Source organism: Dinoponera quadriceps, unplaced genomic scaffold (assembly GCF_001313825.1).
Source record: "Dinoponera quadriceps isolate SergipeBrazil2010 unplaced genomic scaffold, ASM131382v1 scaffold1308, whole genome shotgun sequence".
In the NCBI taxonomy this organism is placed as follows: domain Eukaryota; kingdom Metazoa; phylum Arthropoda; class Insecta; order Hymenoptera; family Formicidae; genus Dinoponera; species Dinoponera quadriceps.
Genome location: NW_014555613.1, coordinates 2,334,198 through 2,353,884, shown reverse-complemented (window position 1 = coordinate 2,353,884; position 19,687 = coordinate 2,334,198). Strand labels below are relative to the sequence as shown.

The window sequence follows — 19,687 nt, the reverse complement described above, 5'->3', positions numbered from 1 at the left end:
AATAGAGACGCGCTGTGTAATTAGATATCGCACCTCTTGCATATGTAACGTTAATATTTGCTTACGCACGATGAGAACGTGAATATTCAAAACTCGCTCATCGAGTGGAAATTACTATCTTATGAAGTTCGAGTTAACGAGCGTACTGTCGGCTCGTTTAATGCAGCGCGGCAGTTCGATTTAAGGAACGCGCGGCTAGAATGCCAGAAATTAGCAATCTAGCGCGCGTCTCCACGGCGGTGCGGGCGTATACGCGGGAATTTACGCGCGCAAAACGACACGCGTTGTCAAATGCGCCGCGAAAATACTCAGCGACGCGCCGGAGCTTTTTCAGCCCATCTGTACTGATCGTAATCAGCGTTCATTACATTATACGCATTATTGATCAAAGTTTAAAAACACATTATTCTTGAAATCGGTTTCGGCAGGGACATTACTGGCGTTATAATTAATGACGTCGGCGAAATCAGTTTCGCAATACACATTGTGCGCGCGCGCGTGCGGGTGGATGAAAGGGTGCTTGCTTTACCCGGGGACTACATTGTCATAAAATCGTTATTAAATTTATATCAGGACTGCAAAAAGAGTATCTCGCGCGCTGATATTTGCGCCATTTAACGCACACCGTGTCCGGTGTGGAGAGAAAGAGAAAGATGAATAGATTCGTTTAACCCTGGGTCGAAGCCTCTTAAGGTACATTATAACGAGCTTACAGAAAAAAACATATGTACAAGTGGCTGTGAGTAATATAGTGATAAAGTAAAGGAAACATTTGAGAGTAAGTAACTTACAGTAACATCGATGAGTGCCTGAGTGGCAACTTCGAAAGTACTTGGAATAGTTTTGAAATACGCGATGAGGAATGATATATGAGCGATTGAAACAACATACACTCACGAAGCTACACGGGTATAGGCAATAACAGAAAATAGAAAGATAAATACAGAAAATAAGTATAGAATAACTAGAAGTCACGATTACAAGTGAGTAGTTTATGAGATTATTGGATCAGAAAATGAATATGTTATAAGACCGAATGAATAAATGAAGATGAATATGAATAACAAATATGAACAGCGCTATGATAGTATGGCACAAACGCGAGCGAGAGAGAGAGAGAGAAAGAGAGAGGGGGTCCCTTTTATTCTTTCGCTCGCGCGTAATTTAACGCAAATGAGGAGCTCAAGTTAAATAAATTTCACGATGGGCGCGCGAACGGGCCGCTGTGTATGCAACGGGTGCCTGTCTCGGCACGTACACGACAATGGAATACTTAGATCCCGTTGTTGCTCCACCCCCTTCGCGCCATTTTCCATTGTCTTATGATTTATGTTCCCTGGTCGCGGTGTCAACAGGGTATTGATTAAAATACACACACAGCCGCGCCGGGGGAGGCGCGCGCGTGTACAGATTTATGCACACACCGGGCCCGGCCGAGTGTGTGACACCGTCGTCCCTTGTAAATCGACCGTCCCCTCCCCCCGCCAGCATCTGCCGGCGTCGATCGTGTTAACCGTGTTAAAAACTCCAGGCACGCTTCCAGGTCGAATCGTTTAACAGGAAACACACCGAAGGTCCTTATACGCGCCGGCCGCCGGCGGGATTCTGTGCCCCAGGAATACTTCGGGATGCTCCGAGTGCGCATCGATGGTCTCTACCAGCTCTCGCCCTCCTTCGTCCCCTCCCTCCTCCTCCTACTGCTCCTCCATACCGTCGACGTACCCTCTCGAGAATGCTTGGCCGTAAAGTTTATTTTCTTCCTCGTCGAGCAATGCAACCAACCGTGGCATTCGCCGCGCGCGGAATTATGCCACGCAAGTTGAACGAAAACGTTCTTGCGCCGCTCCGCCGCCGTCGAAGCCGACGCGTGCAACGCCGGCGGATGCAAATCGCGCGAGAGAGTACGAAGTTCGTTGGAATCCGCACACGGTGTACGCGCGAGAGGCAGGGAAAATCATATTTCGATTTTACGTCGGGCGCAATTTGCGTCCATAAGTCGACGCGTGATGCATCATCAAACGCGGATCGCGCGGCCTTCTTTGATGGAGGCGCGGGGCGCAAGCGCGAACGCGGGCGCGCTGCGATCCATTATAAGCCATCCATTTAATTTTAATATCGTAACAACGCTCTGACGGATGCTAATTCGACGAGACAAGTATACGTTAGAGGAGGAAGGAGCGCGTACCTCCCCCCCTCCCCCACCCCTTTCCTTCCTGTGTAAATGGCCGCGGAAAGCGGGCTGTGTCGAGAATACGTACTCGATTCACGCTCGAATGTAACGCACGCGTGAGATATTAGTGTTATCGGTACTTTGACAACTCTGCAATTTCCTTCCACCTCGGTGTTCCGCATAGTTCGGCAAACTATAACTACATTATATTGTGCGTGAATGTTGCATCGTCTGTACACGGCATGCGATATCGTGGCCCGATAGGATCGCTGCGATCAGATTAATGCGCCGTGCGCGGTGGCGTACATTTCGTCATTTCGCGTATCGCGAAATTCGCCGGCCCAACGGTCGCCCCTCCTCTCCTCGAGGAGCAGAGGAAAGATCTTGTTAATTCCCGCATAGAAATTTTCCCCGATTATTCCATACACAGCACAGATTCCGATTAGAATACTCCAAATCGTTCTGAAATAGATCGTTTCCCGCTATGATGTACGAAATGTCCAATGCTGTGGTCATAACAGTAAGGAATTTTGTGTCGAACACATTTGACATGTGCCAAACGGTCCACGGAAATTTTCGTGTTAATTTAATACAAGGTAAATATGTAAATATGAAGAGTAATGCGAATACTATGTAAGAAATTGATACAAAATTTTATAAATAATATTCATATGTTAGTCGATATTGAAATATAAGTTATTTCAACACATACACGTGTCTGAATACCGACTCGACCTGAGATCTATCGAGATAACGCAGACACGATATATGTTAAATTAACGCACGGATATGTTAAAAATTTCACGCAAAAATGTCAACAAGGACCGATTTTAGCACAAGTGCAAAATGTTCGGATGCATGTCCCTGGTGGTTGGTATTTTTACCTTACCAATTAGGGCCGGCCGGACATTTATTAACTAGTTGTCTGACAGAGCGCTGCGTTGCTGCACTGCGCTCACACGATGCGTGGAAACGTTGAGCACGCTGAGTAATTTGCACCCACGCTGCTCATTTTCTTCATTATTCTTGCTCTCCGCTAAAGCGTTTCCCCCGTTATTCACACTCGTGCTTCTTTCGCGCCCTTCTTAATGTGAGACGCGCGAGCCGTCGGACGACGGTTTCTCAGTTCCTCCTCTCGCGGAGATAGACACAAGATTTCGCGATACCCGTCAGCCACGTCTGCGCGTATACCGCCGACGGTGTACACACGCAGTATGTACACGACGAGAGGGGCTCTATTGCTGCTGCTTTTTGCACGGTGCGAACGGCACAGGCGAAGGCGCGTCCGCTGGTGCGAATGCTCCCCGGCAGACGAAGTGACTCGTTATCTTAAGAGAGTCATTTTGTCCCCTTCGCCTTTTTTTCTCTCTCTCTTTCCGTGGAAGTCCCTCTCTCGACTTTTCACTCTCTCGACTCAGCGACTCGAGTGCCATCCGCCACCGCCGCCAACCCCCGACCACAAGCCGAGGTATCGCCGGCAGACCCGACACTCTTCTCTCTTCCCTTCCCTTCCCCCCATGGGCGTTTTATTTATTATCCGAGGTTACTCCAGCGGACCGCGGCATCCGGGCAACTTTCCGCCCGAAGCTCTTCTTCGCTGTTGGCTGGCTGGCTGGCGCGATATCTGATGCGTGAAGCGCGTATTCATCGCGACGTGAAACCTCGTATACCCCGATCTCCCGCCTACATCGCATTCTTCGCAGCCGCGGACCCGGTCTTTTGACGGGAGCCCACTAATTGCAGTCCTCGCTCCTTTCAGGGGCTCCGGGGCGCGTCGGACGACCCGAGAATTTCGGTGAACGTCGATTCTCATCCCTAACCTTCGTCTCGCAGAATCTTTTGTGTCCGAGCGCATGGCGTACCCGGGCTCTCTTTTTGGTCCGTAATTTGTTCGAGGTACCACCAAGATCTCGCAGTCGACTCACCCCGCGGTGTAAATCGTTAATGGGGGGGGGGAGGGGAAGCACCGACATATAATTTTGTATTTGGGCCTAAAGTCCTGCGTTGAAGGTGTAAAATTAAAATTTATGTGCACTAATGCAAACCAGCAACGTTTCTTTATTAAAATATGTGATGATTTTATGAAAATTATTACATATTTTCTTGCAAATATCTATTTTTTTAAGGAGCTGGAGAAATGATACTTTGAGAAATCCAAAATCGACATATCCATGGGATGTTAAGAAGAAATTATCAAAGAGATAAAATGAAAGCACTGAGAAATTATACATTTCATATATTTATTATATAACCTCATGTCTTATATTTGATTTTATATATTTTTATCATGTCAAGAAGGATCCTTTGACTTTTGCTTTCCGACCATCTTAAACAATCAAATAAGAAAAACAGGGGGAAAATCAGTCATCGGTAGCTTCAACTATATTCTGTGAGATGATATTTCACGTTCGGGTATGTCGGTTTGCAAAACAACCTGAATCTAACTTTTGTTGGGTGGTTCAGTAACAGAGGATAGAGAGATTGGCACAACCCTTACAGAAATATTTCACCGTTTTCAGCCCGCGAAAACTGTTAGTTTGAGTAGTGAAAGCGTGCATTCGGCTGAACGAGTATGACCCCGTTTTTAGGATGGAAAGGGGCATTTTTCCGTAATAACGAATGGCTATAGAAGATCGCATGCGAGTACATCCGAATGGTATTAACGTACTATTAAGTATTTTTGAGTAAACATTGAGTAGTAAACACGTACAGTGCTGTGTAAACAGAGGTGTATAAAAACGTACCTTCAATTACGAGTGCAAAATACTTGTTTAACAACTCACAAACACTCACATTGTACATTTTAAACTAACAACGATTGAATGCACTCTTTACTGCTGCAGTTAATGCGACTCTTTAACGTGCATTTTTTCGTACTGAAACGAAACTGAATAAAAGAGAAACGTATTAACGTGTCGTCACTTATCAGCTGGCAAATGAATATTAAAGGCGAGCAATCTCCTCAAAAATACTCATGCATATTCGCTTGTACTCGTCATATTTCTTCGCTTAATAGACTACACGTGCCTGAGAGCGCAAGAAATGAGCACACGAATGATAAAACGGGGGCCGTATGAAGAGTAAAAACGGTGAAATATTTCCTTCGGGGAGGTCCGGAGTGATTTGAAACTGTATAAAAATAGCTCCGTCAAGTGAATTACTTACCGCTGGTTTGTAAATTTAATTTTTACGAGAAGACTGCTAAAAGCAGAGACTTCAGCGCGACGAGAAATCAAACGACGCTAATAACATATAACCGAACGCGCTCGCTAATCAAAACTGCCGCTTCAGCTGCGACTGCTGCAGACGAAGTTCACGTTCTATCCGACAGAGTTCAATATTTTACAGCCGAGAAACATGGGTATGTCAGTTTACCATACCAACGTCAGTTTTAGTGCTTTTCCTTTCTACATGATAAAGAAAATATCGGTGTACGTTTCGAGTATTATCGAGTTACGCGGAGAAATCCACGGAGACTGAGCGCAAGACGGAATGAGAGGAAACGTGCACGCCGGAAGTGCACGGCATATCGTGAATCTATGAATATCTATATATAATCTATACGTATGCAAAATATTCCCTCTCCGCGAGATGACGCGGGACGAGGAAGCGTGCACTGCAATCGGATCTCATTATTTTTCGAAATCCCGCCTCTTGAGCGACGCCGTGTATCTATTAGGTACTATCGACGTGGAGGAAGGAGGGCGTCGAGACGATTTCAATGACGCATTTAGCCGGTATTGTAGGAGATTAGTATCGAGCCGCTGCATTCGAAGCTTGCTCGCGATTTACGTTCCGGCGGCACACAATGCTGCATAGTTACGTCGTCCGCTGTTGCGTCGCGACGCGCGCGCGCGCGCCGTAAAAAGCGCCGACAGGAGAGCGATCACGAATGGATAATTATTACACGTCGCTTGATTCGTCTCGACGGCCGATGACGTGCTGGCGACTCCATTCGGCGCCATCCCGGCGCCGGGACGTCGATGCGAATTTATAAAAACGTAAACGCGCGCTCGCGAGAAGGGAGCGCGAATTTTTCGCGATTTACCCCGACATTGCGAGAGAAAGAGGGGGGGGGGGGGAAGAGGAAAGCACGTAGTATAACGCGCGTCGATCAATAATACAAAATTGCGAAAGATCGCTGAGACGCGAAATTATTTAGCGCGTCGTCTCGCGAAGTGGCAAACATCGTGGATCCGGATGGACGGGAGGAGGGAAGGCGGCAAATTGCGCTGTCGCAGGGTATTCGGCGGAGCCGCACGTTTCACCGCTGCGGTGTTAGAAGAAAAAAAAAGAGAGGAGAGAGAGAGAGAGAGAGAGAGCGGGAAAAAAGTTATCACGTCGTTGAGCGCGGATATACAACCGAGCGCGTGATATTACGCAATAGAGCCAAGGACGACGGAATTTCCAGCTTGATTTAGGACAGAGGCGGAAGGAGAGACGGCACGTTTTACGCCAGCCTTCACGACGCGTACGACGTACGCGACGACGTGTACTCACCTCGATGTTGGACCTTGTTGAACACACTGGTGATGATCTGCAGCTCAGGATTTACCTTCTCGCCGAGCTGAAACAGAAAACAGCTTTCTTTGTGTATCCGGCTAAAACGACAGCAACACCTCGAGTACACACACGTGGGCGCGGGTATGCAATCCGACAATGTCCTTCGCCCTTACCCGCGCGTTCTTCGCCGCCCTGATACGTTTTCCATCGATTTCCCATGAAAAGGGGTTGTTCGGGTGCTGCTAAGTGCACCGCATAAAGAGGTGAAGGCAAAGAGTCGTTCCGAAAGTTCTACACTGGGCACCCATTAAAGGTAACCGTAAAACCCGACTAAACCGACCGCGGACTTTAAAGTAACGATAAATAATAAAAGTTGATCCGGCCAGAGGTGCCGTCGATCAAAAGTTTCGCCGTTTCCCCGGCGTAGCGCGAAATTATTATCGTCGCCGCCGCGCCGTCCCCACGGTTTTCCGTAAATAAAAGTAAACAAGCGGATAAGAAAACGGATAGTCGGGGAGAAAGGAAAGCGAGAGAGGATGGGAAGGATCCGATCCGGAATGTGCATCCACGGAAAGGATATCCACTGGATATTCCTCCACTGGATATATATCCAGATTTATGGATCTTCGATAATTAAAACCGCCGGCAATACCACCGTGCCGCGGGAGAGCGTCTCGCGGGCATATATGTGAGTGTGTGTACGAAAGTTTCTACAAGTGAATTACGCTGACGCGCGCGATCGAAGCGTCATCATTGTTCGTTCACTTGAAATGCGACATCTTGTATGAGAGGCACTAAATTCATTGTATAGCTCTCTCTCTCTCTCTCTCTCTCTCTCTGTCATTTTTCGCCAAACATTATCGAGTATATCTAGTTGAAAGGTCAAGGTTAAATTAACTTCTGTAATTTTGTAATTATGCTATACTGCTCATGACATGGGTCTTAAAAGTTTGTTAAACGCTTGATTCAGACATCTAAAATGCCTAAAATCTTTGGTAACTCCGTAACTTTCAGGAGTCTCCGTCATTTCCGCAAATCTAAGGAATAGGACCCTGGTACGAGATAAATTATATTTCTCTTTCTCTCTCTCTCTTTCTCTTACTTTTCACCAAACATTATATCTAGTTGAGAGATCAATTTTAAATTAACTTCTGTAATTTTGTAATTATGCTGCTGCTCATGATATAGATTTTAATAATTTGTTATCGCTCGCGAGGTTCATCTAAAATATTTAAAATCTTTTGTATCATTTCTATAACTTATGAGAATACTCTGGTATGGAGTAAATTATAGAGGAAATGCAGATAATATAGAATAGTGCGATTTCTAGTTTTAATATAAGTGTCGCAATTCAGTGGGTTGCATTATTAGTTGCTGGATCCTTAACCTAACTTAACTTACAAAGCCCAGTATGAAATCGTGTGCAATGTGTTCAGTTTTAGATTTCTATCTCGCTACTTTCATCGGGTGAATTTTTAAATTTTTATTTAACGGTCAACCTTTTTTCACAGATTTTTCACATTTTTCTTTATGTATAAAAATAAGATATAACTTTAATGCAGTCTATTTTACAAATGTCATATGGTATTTCCATTATGTACGATAAAAAGGCAAAAATAGCGATATCAGGTATTATGGAATAATCCATATTATCTGCCATCTTTTGTAAGTATTGCATATTATTGTTTCTTCCTTTTAGAATGGCAAAGAAGCATGTAGATGATATCGTTAAAAAACGTAAAACGCAGAGATAAAACAAATGTAATGTTATACACATTTATATGACATTGTAACATTATTATTGTAATAGAAAGTATAAAAATATAAGTTTACAATAGATTATAAGATAATCAATATATAATATAATAATTATTATAGATTATTCGATCATTATTATTCATCTAAATAAGAGAAAAGTTACTTTTTGGCAAGATAAATAAAATATTCCATTTTATCCGATCTATTTCAAATTACCCTTCCAAAATTTTCCTTCAAAAAATTGATACAACGTTAAACTCATTATAGATAAACGAAATCGATTAGGGAAGATCATGTTATGACACTTGGCATATTTAATAGTTTTCAATTCATCTTATAAAATCCTTCGAGTATTCCATAATATCTGCACTTCTTCTACTCTACCTCCTCTCTCTTTCTCTCTCTCTCTCTCTCTCGCTCAATTGAAAAACGCACTTTACGACGATTGCGTTCGCAATGGAATTTTAAAATAGCACGCTTGTTGCAATTTTAAAGGTCTTAAGGAGAAGTCAACATTCAAGATCGCATTTCCACTCGTTGCAGGATTCATAGACCAGGATTCATCACCTCGCGCTTATCAATGAGGTGCGTGACATCTGTAAAATTATCTGACTGAAAATCGTTACTCGGAGGCAACGGCCGTCCCCGGTTTTCAATCAGTCGGCCGTCCTAATTTTTTAATTAATTGAGAATTACACGGCACGTAATCGAGATTCAGCTGCGAGACGGGTAAACATCACGAGCGCCGACGGTTTAATCTCCCTTTAAATTTGTTATAATAAAGAGACCCTAATCTTAATTATGAACTAAGAGAATTAATTTCAACGACGGCCGTCCTTAAATGTTCTTAATCCCGTCCGCCGGAGCGAACCCAGCCGAAAGGATTCGCGGTAATAGTAACTCCTTGATATTCATTTAATCGAAGGGAAGTTCATTTGTCGCTGACACGACTTCGAATTTAAGACACACATACGTAGACACACATACAAATTGACACACCGTTTACGATCGTGTTTCCCAATTTCTCCGGGAAAAATTCGTTTTCACGTGTACATTTATTCGATTCGTTCGTTGCAATCATAGCTGCGTCGACGTCCCAGGACATCGCGAAATCAATCGACTCGCGTTAAATACCATCGCCGTGCGACTAGAGTCCGTTCGATTAAATCCAATCCGCAGCTGCAGCGTACGCCGTCAGCGTGTTGCTACTTGTTTGGCAAATCAAGTGTGCACTAATTTGTAATTGTAGCTTCGTAATTTCCGCGACAGTCGGGCGATAAACAAGCTGCAACGCCTGTCCTGAGATGGTATCGATCGTCGAGGACCGTCCTTGCGGTTGCTCTCGATTGTGCTATAGCGATTACAGATAAAGGATATCGTCCAAACCGGTGGAGTCTGCCGGCAGTCGACTTCGCGTCATATTATGTGGTCCAGCACGACGAACGTTGGGAATTAACGGAACCGACTCGCTCGCTCATTCTTCTTCTCTCTCTCTCTCTCTCTCTCCCTCTATATCTATCTATCTAACCCCTCTGTCTCTCACTCTAGAGATCTCACATAGTATCCTTCGTGTCTACCGAATTTCTCCTTCCATTTGATCACGCGGAATTCCCGTCTTTTGTCACTAGATAGAGACTACTACTGACTGGCAGCCAAGGCAAACTGACGCGTGACGTAATTACGGGCTGGTAATTTCCTCGCTAGACAAGCGATAAACAACCGGCCGTGATAATCACTTGGTTATGTTGATAAAGGATAAAGGATATTTGCTTATCGAGGAGAAGCAGGAGGGTTGACGGTGCGCTATTACAAGCGGTCGATTACCATTGCTTCGAGCCTTTTACTTTCGAAACAGCGAAGTGAAATCAAGTAGCTCGACACGTGAATTTTAACGAGCTGTCGGTATTCGCAGTGCGTAATTTGCTCTCTCTCTCTCTCTCTCTCTCTCTCTCTCTATCTATCTCGATGTATCGAAAGTAAATTCGCGAAAATAAAGTCGCGGGGTTCGCGTGTTGCGAATAAACTCCCGACGGCGTTCCGACGGCGTTCCGAAACTTTTTTTTCCGATAGCTCGTGTTTTCCAGCGCGGTGCCTATGCTTCACGGGTTTTAGGTCGTAGGTCGTAGCAATTCGTTCGTCCTTTCCGAGAGAAACTTTCGGCTCCGCTCAGCTCGCGTAGCTTCTCGCTAACCCTTAAGCATTTCATAGAGGCTTTTGTCGCAACGGTAACGCGTCGTTAACCCTAATACCACGGATACAAATTTCAAACTAGTATTAGAAAGACTCTGCAAGGTCAATTTTTTCCCACTTCTACCTGGACCCTACATAGAAATGTAACGTTACATACAAACATGGACGAATCAGACGAGCCAGGTTGTCTTGTAGGGACTGTAAAGTTGCAGATCTTATTAGCATAACAAAGCATATACATTAGTACTCAGACACGAAATTCCATTCAATATTTGCCTTTTTAGGACCTGCCTACCTAGGACAACTATGGGCTTGAAGCACGTCCCGATAAAATTCTACCCGAGACATTACCGTGCAGTAAAGCTGTGATTGCAGAAATCATGGAAAATCGCAATAACAGATTACACTGTCGGACCGTGTCTGTCGAGTGACAAATTATTCGCATTATAATTCCGGCGCGCACTTCGCGACGAGCCGTCTCTATCAATCAGCGTATTCGTAATTGACGCGACGGATCCGCACGGCGTTATAGAAAAGTTCTCCTCTCTCACGCGTTAAAACGTCAGTGAAGTTCGTTTAGATCCGAGATCCTAAAAGTACCGACGGTATCTCGCGGCAGTAGCGACTCATTTGGATCTCATCCCTCAGACACCCCAGGGTATAATCCGTTTGAATTACAGTCGTCAACCCCGTTGCCTCTAGACACACCTTTACGATCTATTCGTCGGGAGATCGAGCACCTGTTAAAGGTTTCCAGAAGGATGATGCCGTAGCGTCCGCTTTGGGATTATTCGGCACAGCGCCGGAGCTTTCGGACGTGCGGCTGCTCCGTATTTGTCCAAGTTACTTTGGCCGCGTCTCATTGAAATTTATGATTCCGCGGCGCGAAATTACTTTGCGGCCGTGCTAAATGTTTCCTATTTATATGAACTTTAATTTACAACATTTAAACCCCACTCATTCGTCACGTGTGGGAACACTCTTTCCCCGTTGTAATATTGAATTTTAAATTATTTAATTCCTGCGATTATACAAGAGAAAGAGAGAGAGGGAGAGAGAGAGAGAAACTCTGTGGACTGTCACAACTAAATATGTTTGCTCGCTAAAAATAATTCAGTTATATTACCCGCGTTCCCCCCGGCTTGATTACGTGATCCTCCGTCGAAAAACAAAAACTCGAGTGTTTCGAAAACAATTCCGCGCGCTCTCGTACTTATCCGTCGTATCAATCGGACGACGAGCTAATGCTAACAGCGCACGTAGCGGCTGTAAACCTCGATGAAAAGGAAAAAAAGAGTTATTAATTATAACGACACTATTATCTCCGGCGTTATCGCGTCGGCGAGCTCTTTTCATCACACGCTCTTACGACCGTCGTGTCGCCGCGCTTCGATGCGCTCGTAAACATACCCTTAAAAATATTCAGAGCTCGCTGTCGTTTGTCGACAGCTGCGAGCTCGGTCAAAGTGCGTCGTTGCGTGTTGCAGACGCTGCGACACGTATAAGTTCTCTTCCTTTCTCTTTTTCTCTGTCAGCCTCTCTGTTATTCCGTTGCCTCTCCCTTTGGCGGTCCGCGGTTCCAAAAGCTGAGTTATTGAAAAGGGCGACAAACGGACGAGAAAGGACGTTCGCGTTGAAAGAGCGCGCGAAGCGTACGACGAAAAAGACGGAAGATCGTCGCTGAAACTTTCCAAGTTATTCCGACGGTAAATACAGTAGGGTCAGCAATACTAGCTATTGCATGTTTTACATTACGTGCACTGGTCGTCTTCCGGCGGGAGAGAAAAAGAGAGAGAGAAGGGAGAGAGAATGCGTTACGTGACGATAATTACTTTCATTTCAGATTATGATATGCGAAAAATATTCTCGCCAGGGCGAAAAATGTCGACAATGAGAACAGCCCTCGTTCGTGTTCCTTCGTGCCTTTTCAAATGGGAACGGCTGCGAAAAATCGACGCGCTCGTGACTTTCGCCATTACACGAGCGTGTGATTTTTACCGGTCGAGAGTAAAATCTTGTAAATGTTAAAACTTCTCGCATTAATTCCTGTGAGAACTTTTATAACCGAGTCCTTTCTCCCTCCAGAATGCGCGATTCATTTTTAAGTTGTAATTTTACTTATAATTAACTCGAACGCAGATGCGTCGCATTTTCAATCTATCGCAAGAATGTTACAGCGAGAGAGAAAAGTTTCATCATTAGATTATAAACGTAGACACGTATTAATTACGTAATTTGCGCAGTTTAATCATTCGTTTCTTTCTCTCTCTCTCTATCTCTCTTTTTTCGCCTCTGGAGTATTACTCTCTCAGAAGGATGCAGAAATTGCGACGGAGGAAAAAGTACGACGCATTATTTCCATCGAAGCTCGCAAATTTAGTTTGCAGACGATCTGAAAGGAACTGTTGAGGGTAGCTGTCCGCGAGCGTTGAAGCAAAATAATTGTTCCGCGATAATAATTCCGTTACCCGAAGAGGGAAAAACGCGCGGGTAAAGCGAGGTTTCGTTATATTTTCCGCATGATATTAAAATCGCATCGCTTTGATCACGGGCATCGATACAATCCGATTTGTTCTTCGTGCGTACACATATTTCGCATGTTGGATGCCGTTGCGAGATGTAAAGAAAAAAAAAAATTATATATATATATATATAATAGCAAATCCATTTATTGTAAGATGCACAATGTATAATGCGCGGTTTTGCGTGATGCGTAACTCGATACGACGAAATTTAATGTAAAATACTGCAAATATAATGTGAAAATACGAAAATATTTCAAACACATTCGTGTCTCACCCGCATGTACCAAGCCCGTGTCGGTAGTTTCGTCACGATTTATAAATCTATCGATTTATCAGTTCATGCGTTTTTCACACAACAGGCCGACCGGCGCGCAAACATCGCGATTGTCTAGGGGTTAACTGTCAGAACAACGGTTTGGCGTTTATATCGAGAAGAACGAAGAAGAATGAACCGGTGAGAGAAGACACGCGAGAGAGAGAGAGAGAGAGAGAGAGAGAGAGAGAGAAAGCGGCAAAATCGCGACGCAGATTTAGTTGGTAGAATCACAGAAGGTTTCTCTTAAAACTTTGGAATTCATTTCTGTGTTAAGCGCATCTTGGGAAAATTACCGCATGTTTGCTCGTGGTCCCTCCGACTAAAATAATTATGTTATAATAACGATAATGATAATAATGATACTACGGCGAATGGGAAATGTAGAAATCACGGACGCGGGATTTGTTGTTTGAAAAAATAACAGGGTAATATCCATTCTCGCCGGATCTGATTATAATCGATGCACGTTTGACGAACTTCACCGGTTTACCTGTTATATGTGCTCAGGTGCACACTCACACATACATACACACACACACATATATATTTGCACGTTTGTCAACATTTCGTGCGCATATTTTTCTAGCATCTCATAAATTAATAAGGAACATTAATCGATTGCCCCATTAGAAATTCGTTTATTTTTACCGCAGATATCTCTGAGTCCTGGTTAGACGCGCATATACATGTCACAGTCACCACAGGTAAAGGATTAGTAAACTCGAGAGAATCAGGGTCGGCCATTAATTTTTCGCAAAACGTGCGTTATTAGCGTGGTTGGCTAGCATCTGTCACGCGCTAACTACCCTAATCTCTGCTACACCGATTGCATTTGTAAGGGGAAGCGAAGTGCGGTCCGAAGTTGAAAGTTAGTATCACGATATGCGCCCTGTTAGGAACGGCTTGTCAAGAGTCGGGAGACGGGAAACCAGGATGGTGTTAACTGCCGACATAATTATCAATTTACGCGCAACGCTCACTCGATTAAACATTGAGATACCGGCGGATCAAGCGTGAGCGAATTCCACTTTGGCGAAATTTTCTTTTTCACGCTTCCTACCGGAGAGGCGATATTAAAACACGGCATTGATCGCGCGGCGAGACCCACGCGATTTTTAATTACGCCCTTATTAATGACGGGAGTACGAGATTTAACAGTTGTAATTTATAGCGCGGAAGTTCGCGCGCATACGAAAATCTTCACGGGCCGGGAACATTTGAAAAATGAACGAAAGTTTCGTCGAGAGAGAGTGCCCGACGAGAAATTCACTCACCTGCACCATCAACGAGATCGCCACTAGTCCTTGACTTTTGTGCTGCGCCTCGCTCATATTGTGATACAGTTCGGCGTTAAAACCGTAGACTTGTATCTGCAACAGAAAACCGCAAAGAAATTACTTCCCCGGTGGAATCGTGCCGCCAGCATAACCGTATCTCCCGCAACGCCGACAAATTTCGTCCTCGCACGAACAAATTCTCGAGTTTAGAGTTTAGATTCCGGAACGTTCCGTGCTCGAGGACGCCTCGTACCACATCGTTCCCCTCTTGTTACCCTTCGCTTCTATCTCCTCTCGAGATCGACTCGCTACAATCACGTCTCTCTCGTCGACAATCGCCGGCTTTATTGCACTTAATTAAGCACGTCGCGCCGATATTAAAATCGCCGGGAACGTGAATCCTTTTGTTTTTTCAATTTCACATTTTTTTATACACGCTCGTGATATACACACGTGCATGCACACAAGCGAAAAATCGATTTAAGATTCCACTATATGACTGGCGTTCGAAATATTCGCCGTTTCATCTCTCTCCTGTGTTTTAAATAAATATTTCACAAATATTTATCGAACACATACCTATTAAATCGCGTGTCGCCGAGAGTATATAAATCTTGCAGCAGCCTTCAGAGGCACCGAAATTCTTAACCGCATACCATACGTGGTGGCTCCTTTCCTTTGACATTTTTGCGTGCCATCTTACGTTAGAAATTTCGCATTTGATAAACGAAAATATTCCTTCGTGCTACATATTTTCCGAAACATTATGGAAGTTTTACGACAAAGCGATAACGTAACAAATATTACTTCTCTCCCCCTCTCTCTTTCTCTTCCCCGTCGTTGCAGTCGTCACGTTAGTGTGGCCGACGGGATTTAACGACAGGCAGCACGAGATATAATTCATTTCTTTAAGAAACTCGTAACGTACATAACTCGCAGGTAAGTCGCGAGACGGATCTATTGTCGACGTGCGCGCGGTCGCAGCGGCACGAGAGCGGCGTTCAGTTTATAGAGGAACGGAAAGCAAGTCGCTCGTGAAATGTATCTTGTTTTTGGGACATACATCTCGTTTCGTATCTCATTTCCCGCGAATGTCACCTGCTATATAAGTTCTGTATGCCGGATAAGGCGCGGGAAAGACACACCGACGTACGTGTGCTCTCCCCGCGAAGAAAAGGATTTCGCCGCGATCGCTTCTCTTTGCAGTATTCCCCTTCCATCTCTTCCTCTTCTCCCTTCCCTTCCTTCCCTCCCTCTTTCCCCTCTCTCCTCTCCTGCCTTCCTTTCCCGTTTTATTTTCTCCGTCTGTCCTTCGGCGTATCCATATATCTGTTTCTTTCGGCCGGTAATGGCATTGCCACGGCACTTCCGGTTGTGCCTAAGGGTATCCGAGATGCCCGCGACGCGACGAGTTCTTCTTCAAAGACGGCGGGTATGCCGCTGCAGTACGACGAATGGAGGCAAGAATATGAAGAAGGAGAGACGCGGAAATAGAGAGCGACGTGGAGCGCGTGAGAAAGATGAAGAGAGGGGAGTGGGGAGAGAGAAGAGGGATGAAGGAAGCGAGGAAGGCGCGGAGAGGAGAAGCGAGAGGATTGCCGCGAGTGAGTGTAAATCCACTGCGCCTGATCAAAGTACGACTCGCACTACTAGGAATAGGAAAGATTCTCTCTTTCTTCTCATTTTCGTGAAATTCCCTCCTCCTCCTGCTTCTCCTCCTCCCCCGTCGTCCGCCCACTCCTCCACCTTCAATACAACGTTCTCATCTTTTCTACCTTTTAGCGGGATATTTTTCTCTTGGTGGCGTTCCGTTTATCGAAGGGACCTCCACGCCGTCGCAGTGGAGCGCCGAAAAATCTTGTATTCTTTTGGACGCGTTTCCGCTTCGATCACTCAGCCACGAGGGACGACTGGTCGATATCGATGGAACGGTAATCGAATTACGCAGATGCTGTTCATTGGGGCGTCCTAATGTGCTTTACGAATTTAAAAGTAGAAGTGGATTGAAAAGTTATATCCTGCATCCGTTTTATGTAATATCGAGCGACTAATTAAGGGTACGGATAACGTGCTTTAATTTGCATGCGCGCGCGCGCGCGAATATTTATAGACGCGTAATAACATTGTGCCAGATGTTCGAATCGATCCTTCCATACGAAAGCGGCCGTCGGTGTAATATCGGTGAAAAAAGAAAACGCCAATTATTATTGTTATTGTAACGTGCGACATGCGCGTCTATTATTCGCCATTGCGATTAGCTGTCCTTCGTACTTTCTCTCGTCCAGGCGATATCGTGCCGCGCATTTTGACCCGCCGCACATCTATTATGTCGATTTGAAATAATAACTCGAGATAACTCGAAAAAAAGAGAAGAAGGAAGAGAGAGAGAGAGAGAGAGAGAGAGAGAGAGAGAGAGAGAGAGAGAGAGAGAGAGAGAGCACACAGCAACGACGAGACTGCAGAAGCGAAGTTTGCGCTCGGCGCAACTTTCCAGCGAGTTCGAAAGAAGAAATTACGTGAATTAGCAGAGCGACTTATTTCGACGTTTGATTGACGGTTTTTACATGCAAACTGAAAGTTTCAATATTTATCGCGGGTAAACAGAAGCGGGGAAGTTAGCTGCGAAAACAACAGCGTCTGGAGAATTCAGGGAGCATTCATTCGAACTTCATGAAATTTAATGCATGAATATATTTCAAGACTGCAGTCAGCTTCAAGGTAAGCGGGACGGGTGAGTAGTGCGCATTTAACCGTAACTTTTACCAACATATTCCAATTTCTAAGCGTATTCTGAGCGACCGGCGGTAACGTTATATCGCGTGCGCGGTTCCGATATACTTTTCATAACGTCGGAATTATGAATCGCGTGGTGATCGAGGCGACGCGTTCCACCGTTGTTTCCGCCCTCCGCTCGGAGTGCAAGCACGATCGTACGCTTTCTCCCCGTTGTCTCTGTGTTATTTCGAGGTCGGATAAAATTCCGCGGCTCTTAGCCGCACGATGATCTCAAAATTCGTTGTCACGGTCGAACGAGATCCTACTTGACGACCGTGCTAAGGCGCCGGTGTGTGTGTAGTTGGGCTTTCTGAAATTTGCTACGCTCCGGAAATTCGGAATTCAGCGCGGCTACACGCGAAGTGCCGAGCTGGCCTTCGCTCTCCTTCGCTTCACGTATACCATCCGATCTCCTCGTATCTCCTGCACTCCGCCTCTCATCCTGGCCCGACGCCTCTTTCCCGACCGTCTCTTCGCACTTTACCCGGCCACTTTGCCGCCACTACAGCATAATCACCACCCTGGAAGACTGTGACGAACCCGCAAACACGACCGCGCATTCGGTAAACGCATTATCCTCTTTTAAGCAGTCACCGTGTCTCGTTCGTGATTATTTAAACACGCATTCGGCGAGCTGGCTTTGCCGACGAGAAAATTATTTTGAAAAAGGGGCGATCGTTCGATTAACACTTCGCGCTCCGCCGATATAGTATCGTCGCATCGTGGGAACATTAACGTTAACAATATACATATATGTATATGATCGAAGGTAAATGTGATGAAGGAAAGCAAAAGTGAAACCTACTTAATAGCGTTAAGAAATAATCGTAAAAAATAATTGTCGAGGAAAGAGACACGATGAAACGTTACTAATGAATATTGTGGTGATAATTCTGAACGACGATAATTAAAGTACACGAAAGTGCAAAAATTTTAATCAATAGAACTACGGTACTACGCCCGATGCAAATGATTATATTATTGCATTTTCAGAAGGTATGCACAATTTCTAAAGGCCATTTATAACAGATAATACTGGATAATAAATAAATTTTATCATGTAGAGAAATTTGAAAAAGCAATATTATAAGTGAATCTGTCCTTAGGATACTTTGCACGCGAGTTAATTTATTGTTAGAACAAAACATTGTTTTCGTATATTTACCAATTTATCCTTATAGCAAAATAATTTACAGATTCAACAAAGTAATTTGGCGAATGGCAATTAGTATTCTTAACTAATCGTTTCGCTGTCCATATAGTAGCTGACAGATTTGCTGCGAGCAACATAAAATTTGCCGTGCCGGTAAATTATTCTTCTCCGTGTACGTTTGACCTTTCTCAGCCAGAAAAGAACAACTATCTTTAACCATCCGAAATAAATAAGAACAAATGCAAACGTTAAGATTTATTGTTCATAGATAAGAGGAAAGTATGAACTTTACAATCAAAAAAGCCGGATGTACTTTAATCTTAACAAGCCCTTTTATATCGGTGCTTATTTGCAGTCGAAAATGCGCAGCTAAGTATGAATCATAAGTTCAGTTTGCTCGGGTCGGACAGTGCAACAACTTCATACGGAGTACGGGCCGCAAAGTATTAAGGAAGTTATTCGACAAAGTTCTTTTCGGTATTGTGATCATATGAAGTGCTACGTTTTGCACCCCTTTCGGTGCTCACATTTATTATCGCGGAAGACAGCGACTGCTGAAAGTCTTACGGAGGGAGAACGCAACGTGCGAAATTACTTTGCGCGATAACGCACTCGACACAGTGCCAACGCTAAGCAATAATAGTAACTGATATGACAACACTAGTTAACCCATTGGCCTGGACCTACGAGGCTATCTCGTAGTTACGATGCAAGCTGCCCGACCGGACACACACGAAACTGTCTCGCCTGCAAACTTTGCCTGAATCTGATTACACAACAACCCACGTGGCTTCGGCACATTTGCCGAATAACCGTTCCTGCAAAATATCCTGAATATATGAAGCGTTTATTCCGCGGTGTCGAGCTGTGTGCGTTCGTTTCTCTTTCGATCAATCGCGAGCACGAATCAATCCGAAAATAGCGAGCGTCCTGTTCCACAAGATACATCCGTTCCTCCTAATCGGATGCAACGCTCTCGTATTCATAACGTCACGCGTATTCTTCCCGCGCCGTACCTCC

At 44.7% G+C, this 19,687-nt stretch overlaps 1 protein-coding gene across 3 annotated transcripts in view; it reads right to left on the bottom strand.

Moving 5' to 3' along the window:
• Nucleotides 1-19,687, bottom strand: part of LOC106744899 (carbonic anhydrase-related protein 10) — a 159,410-nt gene that overhangs the window by 12,079 nt on the left and 127,644 nt on the right. For all 3 annotated transcript variants that reach the window (XM_014620035.1, XM_014620036.1, XM_014620037.1), the window contains exons 5-6: nucleotides 14,737-14,832; nucleotides 6,671-6,737 (exon numbers count right to left, since the gene is read on the bottom strand). In XM_014620035.1, the coding sequence (XP_014475521.1) occupies nucleotides 6,671-6,737; nucleotides 14,737-14,832 (163 nt within the window). The remainder of the gene's footprint in view (nucleotides 1-6,670; nucleotides 6,738-14,736; nucleotides 14,833-19,687) is intronic.